Source organism: Strongylocentrotus purpuratus, unplaced genomic scaffold (assembly GCF_000002235.5).
Source record: "Strongylocentrotus purpuratus isolate Spur 01 unplaced genomic scaffold, Spur_5.0 spur5_scaffold_5, whole genome shotgun sequence".
Taxonomy (NCBI): Eukaryota; Metazoa; Echinodermata; class Echinoidea; order Camarodonta; family Strongylocentrotidae; genus Strongylocentrotus; species Strongylocentrotus purpuratus.
Window position 1 is genome coordinate 26,448,854 of NW_022145611.1, and position 11,153 is coordinate 26,460,006.

General features: G+C 35.1%; 1 protein-coding gene across 3 annotated transcripts; it reads right to left on the reverse strand.

Moving 5' to 3' along the window:
- Window positions 1–223: 223 nt before the first annotated feature.
- Window positions 224–9,548, reverse strand: LOC575672. Of its 3 annotated transcripts, none has more exons than XM_003725751.3 (3): window positions 9,324–9,548; window positions 6,948–7,237; window positions 224–2,398 (listed from the first exon to the last, which is right to left on the reverse strand). In XM_003725751.3, the coding sequence occupies exons 2-3, from the start codon at window positions 6,991–6,993 to the stop codon at window positions 1,656–1,658; spliced, it is 789 nt and encodes a 262-aa protein (XP_003725799.1). In that variant the 5' UTR covers window positions 6,994–7,237; window positions 9,324–9,548; the 3' UTR covers window positions 224–1,655. The 3 variants fall into 3 exon arrangements, with proteins under 3 accessions (XP_003725799.1, XP_011673302.1, XP_801796.1); XM_011675000.2 differs by having other exon boundaries at window positions 9,308–9,548; XM_796703.5 differs by lacking the exon at window positions 9,324–9,548 and adding an exon at window positions 8,375–8,592.
- Window positions 9,549–11,153: the final 1,605 nt, after the last annotated feature.

Genomic DNA, 11,153 nt, shown 5'->3' on the forward strand with positions numbered 1-11,153 from the left:
TTTTGCTGATTATTGATCATTATTTCTAATTTATATAAATGGGGTTCGACTTTTTAGGTGATCGCCCTGTATCCATTTTGTTTTGATGGCATCAGACATTGAAAGAAAATAAAAGACAGCACAGAAAGTCTCACTTGAATGGCAATAACATTATAATCTTTACTTTAATATATTTTCTTTTAATATGATAATTTCATATTAAAAAACGACTTAAAAAGTTTTAAAAACGTTATCATGTTACATTACTACATACGTGTAGCTCATATCATTACCATTACATGAATATGAAAACGACTTTACAAACTTATTTGTGACGGTCCTGGAATGCATGGTCGCATATTTTGATAATTATTTCAATATATTTGAACAACAAAACAATCGGGGGCGCTTTGTCGGAGCAGATTAACTATAACGCTTGTTTAATAATTGTTATAGATATATAGACTGTTTCATCCGTGATTACATATTAGCCATTTCCACTTTAAGCTAGTCCTTTAATGTGCAGAAAAAGAAAATAATATTTCCTTATTGGCAGTACACTTCACATTTGTATGTGGCTTTATGGGTAATAAGTCCCGTAGGTCTATATATTTTTCTTTACAATATATACGCTTATATATAATTTTGCAATGTACACACACGCATTTTTTTCAACAACCCAAAATTATAAGACAAAAATCACAAAACACACTCAGTCGATCAGTGGGAAAGTAGAGGTCATTCCATTTTTGTCATTCAAAGTAAAATATTTCTTATTTTCCTGTCTCATTCTTGTGTGTTATCAGCGGACATCTTGAAATTTATTCATTTTTAGCGATTACAAAATTAAAATACTTACGAAGTTATCGTAAAAGTTTAAAATATCCCATATCCTTTTGATTAGTTTGATAAGTTGTGTACGCCCTTATTTTTTATTTTTTTAAATGATACTTTTCTATATACGCTTGTTCTACTTTCCCCATCAATTCAATTTTAGATACTTTGAACACCGGTTTCGCATAACACTTTGTGGAGGTTTCGTGGTATAAAGATGCATTCACTTGACTCTCAATCCAAGGATTGAAGGTTCGGATCCCAGCCCGGCACTAACGTTTTTTGGAAACCTATTAATCCCGTTTTGACACTGTCCACCCAGGTGTCAATCATGGGTTCACGGTAGGGTGCTTGCCCATCATTGTGAGTGTCTGTAAAATGGCGCCTGGTTGAATACATTGTAAGCTGGTAAGCCTGAATCCAATGACCGGGATAATTGTCGAGGTATTAGCTTTACTAATTTATTCTCCGTGACAAATAAAAAAAAATAGAAGAATAGGCCTTACCATCTTGACAAAAATGCTATACCACTTAATTGTGAATATAAACGTTTAACTTTAAAGAACGTATACAAACGACTAATATATTGGTTGACATTTTTTTTTTTTACAAAATAATACAAGGCTATAAAAAATTCCTTGAGTCTATTAAGGTATATATAAAAAGACAACATATCATTTGAACAATAGATTTGATATTTAAATTGACGTAATAAATGAAAACACGGCAAGTGGCAATGCAAAAACAAGCATTATACAGTGGCAAATGGCAACACGCGTTGGCCGATAAAGTGAGCCTTTATAATTATGTTTCAAAAGCAATTTTGGCCAACACAGAAACGTTCATATCGAAGCAGACACGTCATTGTTTTGTCGATTGTCGTCATCTTTGTCATGATGTCCACTCATTAAATGTTCTCTCATCGTTTCCAAGTCATCGCCCGTATGGAATCTTTGTGGCGGCTTCGGGATTGAGCTGGAAGCTGCCTCCATGGGCATGCTTTGCAGTCGACGGGTAGGAAAAGGGGGCTTCTGCGATACAGGGCTGTCCATCTTGGGAGCAACTTCTTCCTTGTCTGAAGCAGGCTGGACGACTTCTGTTGTCACATTGTTCACCGTTGGTTGATCTCCTGGGTGTCCAGGTATTTCAGTGTTGACTTCCTGCACGGCCGCCACGGCCTCAATAGGCGGCAAAAGATCATGTCGCTCATGTCGCTCAAGTCTATTCATCTTCGAGTCGACGCCATCGACCAGCTTGAGCGGCGTCGCCACCCATTTACCACCCTTATCGAAATACCGCTTCACCGCCCGTCGGTCTTTCTCGAGCACCTGCAGGGATTTTCGGAACTGTCTCTTTTGCCGATCGAGCACGGCCGTATGGTAGACGTGCTCGCTTTCCATCCGCTTGACGATGGAATCAAATCGACTCCGCTCGACATCGTTGAGCACGGAAGCCCGCGTCGCATTCCGACGCGATTGTTTGATGAGGGAGTTGTATTTGGAGAAGGTTGCCGATTCTGATTTTCCTACAGGCACCCCGTTTTCTCCAGAGAGAGAGCATGCCTTAAGAGGATCCAAATAGCTACCTGGAGAAAAGAAACAGGAAAGGAAAACATATAAAAACAAATTAAAATCTGAAAAGTAGCACATAGTTTAATTTAACAATCCAATGCATAATAATATATTCAATAATCTGCTTTATTATGTTCATTTGCTTTTAATTCATAAATTTGATGTTTAATGTTTACATTTATTTTGTTATGTTATCCATTATTTTAAACATGATAATTATCATCAGTCTTCAGACTACACTCCTGTATCTTCTTTTGCAAATATTTACACTTTTGATATGTTTTGTTATTGTTTATATCAATACAACCCGAATAGATTTGAGTTGATTTGAATGAAATGAAATAAATAAAAGCTCAGTCTCTCTGAATCGTGTGGGAAACAAAAGAGTGACCGCTTTGTACAATTTTGTAAAGATTTTAACGTTTTGATATTAGTTAAGTTATGCAATGCTTGGCCCATGAAACTGCTTAGGAATATAAGAAGCCTGTTTAACTTTCCGCTAATTGTCACACTGTCTGTAATATTCGTGTACATGTATCATCGGTATGTAGACAATGGATAAAGAAATAAAGATTTGTTTTTACATTCTGTCAACAAAATATGGGAGCCTATATCATTCCTGCCTATTCTTTTCATTATTCTTCACATTCACTAAGTTCATCCCTTCTCCCCATGAAGAGCTATTCAGGTTTTAATTGTGAATCAATACATGTTAGGTCCATGATCAATACTACCTATCGACTGTGCATTATAATTCATGCAATTATGTCCCTAACTATATACCACAATTCAACCATGAAATTACATTGCGGTTAAATATTTTGATCTGTCTCATAATCATGATAATGATTGACAGCCCTTAGTATAATAACAGCTCATATACCTCACCAAATTTTCATCATTCCATGACAAGCGCATGAAATTTTAAAATCGAGCATTTATTTATAGTTATTTTACTCTTTTTTTCTACAGCTGGATTGACCTCATGCTCAAGAATATGGGGATAATTTTCCCCTGTAAAATTTCTTTTCTATTAAAAAGGCGGGGCCTTTGATCACGTTAAATCTTTTAACAGAAATATGGGGTTATTGAAATTACGTTAAGAAACATAATCATTATCATTGTCGTAATCATCATCATCAGTGAAATGGAAATTGTCAGCCATATATAATAATGTATGATACAATGTCCTCAAAGCGTTAACTTGACAGAGAGAGAGAGAGAGAGAGACCGTATCCATTTGAATGTTCGACCTAATATACGTAATAATAGCATCTATATAGCAAATATGATGTATACAAAAAACAAAATAGGCCTATCATGACTCGTAATTGCATTTTTATCAATTAAAACATTCCAACGGATCACTCAGTTCAAACTAAAATATTGAATAAACATGAAGAATCTGCTCTCCAATGACAGGTTGTTTTTAATAAATCGTGACTGTGAGACCGAGACATTGGACCCATCAAATCTCAGTATGGGGTATACTGTGTGGCCTACGTGTGACAGTTATGAATGCAAGGCAAGATGAGTTCAATCACCATGAAAATGCATTCTATAATGACCCACTTTGGGGGTCGATTTTTGTTCCAATGCCAACGCAAATCGATCCGTGATTTGAGGTTATTCTTTTATCCCAATCACAATATTACCTCGACTATTGAGGAATGTTTATATTGACTATAGATTGATCATTGACCATTTAAAGACAAAAGAGACGTTGGCAAGTACGCTAGACAGACAATTTCTTCAATGCAGTATAGTTTGGACCTAATATTCGTAAAATTTAGCCCCTGCTTTAAATGCGAAAATTATGACGATTTTATGGGACATTTTTATGAAAACATTTAAAGATTGAGGCAAAATCATTGTCGTTTGGTCATTAAATGTTCCATGATATCTATAATTCTCGATTTTGTACAGAATCAGTCATAATCCCGCATATTGGCCATATTTACGGATATAATATAAGATATAAACGTATAAGTAAATCGCCATAGATCCTTTTTAGAAGACGATACAATTCTATCATCACAGTACTAAAAGTATGACGTCAACGCGTAAACAATTAATATTGCCACGCTAGATAGCATACTCCCCTCGCTACCAACTCAACATGATTGTTTGTTATAGACCACGCGATGACTGAAGAACAAATTAGTTTTCTCGCGAACGGATGTCAATGAATTTTATCGACAAATATCGAGTCTATTCGAAGGACTCACAAGTTTTTTTTTTTAGTTACAGTGTATCTCAAATTTAGTCTAATATGTTGTGTACGTCCTTATTTTTTCTTTTTCATTTAAGAATACTGTTCTATATACGCTTGTTCTACTTTCTCCATCATTTTAATTTTTGTTTTTGTGTATCATAATCATAATCTTTCTTCAAATGTCACTTATAATTTCCTGCTTCTTAATATTCTTAAAACTTTAGGTCATGGTACTGAATGCATAATCGGGTCCAGAGTTACAGGTGACCGGGGAAGGACGGCGCAAGGCCGAAAATGTTTCTCCCAAACAAAAATAATTTAATTTTCTTCTATACATTGCTACCTGTGGCCACAATTTCTTGTGTTCTTAATCTGTACTTAATAATGCCAAACTGGGGTTCGCACCCCCGTCCACACCTGAAAAAAAATATCCAAGTTTGGATAAAGAAATGGGCTTTATACCGCGCTTACGTCATCTCTCTGTCCATTCGTGCATGAACTCCTTTTTAGGAATAAACCTGGTGTTAAGAGAAATCAATCGAACTACCCTTTCTTGACTGACTTAATGAATTGAGCAAACACACTTTTTTCGTGTCATCATTCAAAGAAACCATCGGCTGTATTTTGTTTATTCAACAAACATCATCGAGAAAGGTGACAAGACTAATAGCGGATTGTCTCACCTGCAATATTTTGCGGCCGGCAGGTACCAATCGCCTACGACACAGGCGAACTTTCAACTTTCTTCTTCTTCTTCTTCTCTTATAAATGATATGTGCTATGTCATATAATTATGTTGCCTTTGAAGAAATGTTCAGGTTGCACTATGAACCATAAATATATAGATATTGCGTATATATACTTAATTCATCACTACCACTAAAAACTTTAACAGTATTATAGTGAAGTCAATATCAACGGGCCGGGGTGTTTGATCAAATTTACTAACAATTTCCCGACACTGAAGCAAGATTTACCCCCCAAAAAAGACAGAGAGAGAAGTAAACAGATAATAACATTTGCCGACAAATACCTCAGACTCAAACAAATCAAATTATATTTGTCGACAGAAATTTTGAACGGGAAGAGCGGAGATGTCACCGACCACTTTCCGCTAGAAACGGCACTGTGTGACTTTCCTAAGAATCTTTGAATAAACGAAAGCCTCTATGGCTCTTTGTATATAGTCATTATTCTATTTCAGTTTCAAAAGAGGAAGAAAATCTTATTATATTCGTCACTTTATTCGCTTTTAGAAAAGTTGATAAATCCCCTCCAAATCTTCATCTCCAGTTATGTAACGCCCGGATAAGGACCCTTTTTTGTTCTGTCTAATTTGAGAAAGATGTGGAAGAAGTCGTTGTAGGAGGATTAAATAGAATTGTTAAGGTTGTAAATAAATAAAAGTAGGCTCTACAGAATATTCAATTATGTCTGGTCAAGCTGAAGTGAAAAAGAAGCACATCACATGCAGTGAAACTGTGTTTTTTCTTCTTTCTTTTTTGTTACTTTATATAAGGTTAATGACACTTTTTCTTTATCAAACAAAATAATAGAGATGAGTCTGTAGTAGACGTTTTTGCAATCATATTCGAAAATTACATATTGGCCTACATAATTACTTGCGTAATTGCTCGCTATGAATATACCCAGTTGTATTAACAGACCAGTCAGGTACCAAACTCATTGTGAATGTAACATCCGCTCAATTTGTAGTGTTTGTTGTTTTAAGATCCTGGGTAGCGAATTTGCTTTATTGATTATTGTCTTTTACCACCCTCTATTGCTTGTGGAGGTATTGATTGGTCCGGCACAAGAGAGAGTGATTTACAATAGCATTCTAATAGTCTGCACCCCACATACAGTCTTCTCGGAATCACGATGCTATTTTATAGTTAGCCAAGAAGTACGCCCAGCTGTACTGTTAATTAATTTGCTTAGTCATAAATATATATGAGAATATATCTGTTGCTATACAGTCATGATAAGTTACCAATTTTAAACAAAAATTGTCTTCATAATTACAAAGCAATGTGAAACTGAACGTCACAATGTTGCAGACATCCCTGTCAAAAAAGGTTTCTCAATAAGTCTGATATTGCCCAAGGACACATGCATTTGGAAAACAACCTTCATTATTTGGTAAAATTTTAAGGGAAATCGGACAAACAAAACGAAAATAATAAGTTTGTAAATTAGTAACTGTCAGGGTAGTGTTTTAATGGATTTCGGTCCAACTTGAAATTTTCGAGCGACACCCCTGTTCACAAAAACAATTTTATTACCGGTATAACAGCATTTAGTTTAACAACATGATAAATGACATTTGCATATTCATTCTAATTTACCTCTCGGTTTGGAAGTGGCGGTGACATCGCGACCATCATGTGCCATTGTGTTACAGCTTCTTCTCTGTAGAACCTGAAGTATTCCAAAAACGTAAAATCTGTCTCAGCAACATGACCAGATAACCATCAACTTTTCCTGCTTTGTTGCAATCCCATCTGAATTATTTTGTCTTCTTGAAATGAGCAGCTTGTTCAATCGTATAGGGTGCATGTATTGTCACTTTTATTAATGCAGTCTGTTTTGTTGTGCTTTATGAATGTTCATCTTGTTCACATGATCTGCTTGAAATCTGAAAAAAGATATCAAAGTACAAAGATTAGTATATTGATTACAGCTTTAGGGTTATCTACATGCATATAAATCACCTTAATTTTGATTAATGGCACAATCGCGCTACATTTCTAATACAAAAATGTAAATTAAAACAACACAAAGCAAAACAATTTCTTAAAATAAAACATTAAATATTTTATATTTAATGTTTTCTTTTTTTAAATTAAATTTTGATATCAGAGATCATAATATATTTCAACCTGCATGAGTCATGATATCAATTGGGAATTCAATAAAATTTGAACTGCTCATGACATGTTCTGACATTATTCATAGTAACATTATTGGAAACATGCCCAGTATTTTTGATGCAATTTTCATCTATATAATATAAGTCTCTAAACGTGTCGGAGATTGGCTTGTAGTTCATCTCGTGTGTGGACGGTGTCCCAAAAAAATGTATCGAGACAAAATGTTTTTATTGCATTTATTATTTTACACATCCGAGCCGAAAATAATGAAATAAAAATAACGATAAAAGACAAAATTAACGTTTTCGGTACATTCTAAAAGAAAGTTGCATAAGATATTGTGTTTTTATGTTAAAGGTGAAGGTAGTTAAATCATATTACATTTCATAAACAGTATCTAACTTACAGTTTGAATTGTTAAACAAAAATGGGTAAGATATGAAAACAAACACACATTTTCAAAAGCCCGATATATACGTAAAGTGTTGTATACGAATTACTTAGTACGATATATGATAATACTCATACTATTTAAAGACACTTCTCCTCTATACAAACTAAAGTTGAACAGATTTTACGATTGAAGATGCAACACGGAATTTATTTGGGAAAATTAGTTTATTAGAGAGTATATGCTGTGGCTCATAACTGGCAACATGGCAGCAAACTTCCATTCAAAATATTCTTACAAAATTACATAATTATAGGATTATAACATATAATATACGGTGATTTTCAGTACGTTTGAGTTGACTGTAGTGATATAGAACAAATCAATGTTACACTTCTAATATCACAAACTCAATCTTCATGTCATAATTAATTGTACATATAGTATTATACTCACTAATTCACTACTGTTTGCAATGTTTACTTAAATGATTATATTTGTATGTACTTACTTTTCGAGCTATATAGGCCTTTGGCGCTAAAGGCTTTATCTCCAAAATATCGTTGTCTCCTCCTAATCAAGACTGAACCTAAATTATACACCTTTATCATGGTCCACGTTATACCTTGCCTGTGTATACTGGATTATACTATCAAGAGTTTTACACAGATCTACATAACACCCACCTGTATCGTTGTTGGTAGCTAGCAGTGATCTAAATGGGCTTCTATAGTTAGTGCAGATCGGTTGAGTGGGGCGAGGATACAATGGAAGATTCACCAGAGTGCCCCATTATGTCTCGATATGCCTGGTGAGCAGTCTATAAAACCCTCCTTCTATTGTGCCCATCACGGATGCCACGAAATGAAACCTCGGCATGAGGGCCCTTAACGTCGGGTCGATATTGTACTTTTTGTGGTTCAAAAGTAGAACCAACAGAATTGATGAGCATTCGAGAGACAGGCCTATGCTATATTTCTTTATTTTGATGGAAAAGCGCGTTTCATTCAAGTGAAATGAAAGATTGTTAAACAAAAAGAACCCCCCTTTTCCACGTAATAGACTGGCCTTAATCGCAGGCAGTTAAATGTGATTAAGCCAAGTTTATTTCTTATAACCGTCTGGATAAATTGGACGCGATAAAACTTTGAAAGACATTAAAATGACAGAGGGTATAACATAGTCAGATGCATGTCTGAAATCATTGTTTTGGATTCTAGATAATGGTTTTAGGCTGAACCCTAATTTATAAGCTAATGGATGTCTTGGAATACTTGAAACCTCGTCTTAGGAGTTTCTTAAAAATCGGCTCACTCCGGGTTCCCTTCTCTTGTAGATTACCTAGACAACAAGTCAACGGCCTACACTTACCAAAATTACCGGACAGATTATTGTGTTCCTGTTGATAAAGCAAAGTTTCCACAATTAAAGATTCGGTTCTTACCGTAATAGACATTTACCTTTAGAAGTAGTTGATCCATCGATTTATTTTCAGCTTGGTGGTTAGAATCTGTAACATCAACGGCCTTGAAGTGCCATTTCCCACAGATTACAGCTTGCAGAACCACGAACTAAACCACAAGCATCCATGGAGATGCCACAACAGTGAGAAATCTCACTGCATGTTAAAAGATAGAAGTTAACTTCGCGATACGGAATGTCATCATGTACCTAAAACTTACCTGAAGAAAAGGGGTTATCCAAGTGTTGGTGTCATGAAGGTTACAGGAGCTGTCAATGATATGGCATAATGTTGCTATGGAAACGAACTATATGTCAAGCTGCATGAGAGCGAAACCACCAAACTGGTGTCCCGTCAGATACGGTCCAGTTTGGCAAATAGGTGACGGACTTAAATCATCGTTTAAACAAGAGGACTAAATTTGCCGGTCGGGCCGGTTTATGTTTAATGAATTGACTATCAACGGTTTTAGTGCGAAAAATATCCTAGTGTATCAGATATTCCAAACAGTTTTTTTTTCTTCATCCAAATCTTAATCGCACAATATGTCCAGTTGTTATATAGTGCGTCCCAGAAAAAAACGAAACCGAGAATTATCGATGGTTTATCATAACTTAGCCACATTTATAATTAACAAATGACACATATTTGGAAAGCTTAGATCCTCTTCTTTCATTTGATGCAACTAATATGATGCATATTTCACGTATGGGTGATTAAAATGAATTTGAAGAGAGGAAACCAAAAGTCATTTGGCGGACGGTATCTGAATTTCAAAGACACAATCACATTTCTAGAAAGTTGAGTTTCTGCCCTTTAATCTGACACCTCAATCAGGAAAAATGAGCAAGGAATGACAAAGTTCTGTTTGTTTAAAGTAGTGGTTTATTTATGAATTGATCATTCCAGTTTTTATAATTTTGAAGAAAAAACCCAAACAAACAAACATATTGGTTCTAAATGTGAATACGACCATTTTTGCAAATGTATAGTAACAACCGAGTATAAATCGATAAGTCGCCCAATATTAACGAGGAAAAAAAGATGCCTTTTTACTTTGTTCTCCTTCTGTTCATAATGTAGTGTAATCAATACTGGGATTTGGAATGCATAATGCGGATAAATGCAGAGTATCGAGCAATTCAGCTCTTTGTTTATGATATTCATTTGTTGACCTTGCATGCAACAATAAAGCGAAGTGGTGTTTTGATTAAGCCCTATAGTTGGTGTATATCTCCGAAGGAGGAAGAGTCGATCTCTGATAATGGAGTTTATGTTGATAATTTCGTGGATGCTAATTCTATCTGCAGGTATGTGAATGCATGATTTTTTCTTCTCTGTTGTCATATTGCAGTAATATATATATTTGAATGAATATCAAGTTATTTCCTTGATCAAAATGATTTTTAATACAATTTCCATAAATACAAACTATGGTAGATGCTAGTTGTGGGTTTTCTTCATTGTTGTCCTTTTTTTTTTTTTTACTGAATATCACACTTTTAACCAATAACATTATATTTTCTCATTTCTCAATCAAATTGACTGTTGGATATCATTTCAATCTTACGAAATTTCATTGTGACTGTCTCGATCCTGTTCACAATAATTCTTTTAAATGTTAACTTTATGATATTGTGAATGCCATTTCTGGCTGCAGGTATGTGAATTCATGATTTGTTATATATTTTGTGTATGCCGTCGTAAGAGAAGAAGAAGGAGGAGGAAGAGGAGGAGGGGGAGAGGGAAGGGGATGGAGAGGATAAAGAGTAGGATGAGGAGGAGAAGGAGGAGGAGAGGAGAGTAGGAGAAGGAGGAGGAGGGGGAG

Coding starts and splice junctions, on each gene's coding strand:
- LOC575672 (XM_003725751.3), bottom strand. CDS start 6,993: ATGGCACATGATGGTCGCGATGTCACCGCCACTTCCAAACCGAGAG. Junction 2,399..6,947: donor CGCCACTTCCAAACCGAGAG/GTAAATTAGAAT, acceptor TCTTTTCTCCAG/GTAGCTATTTGGATCCTCTT.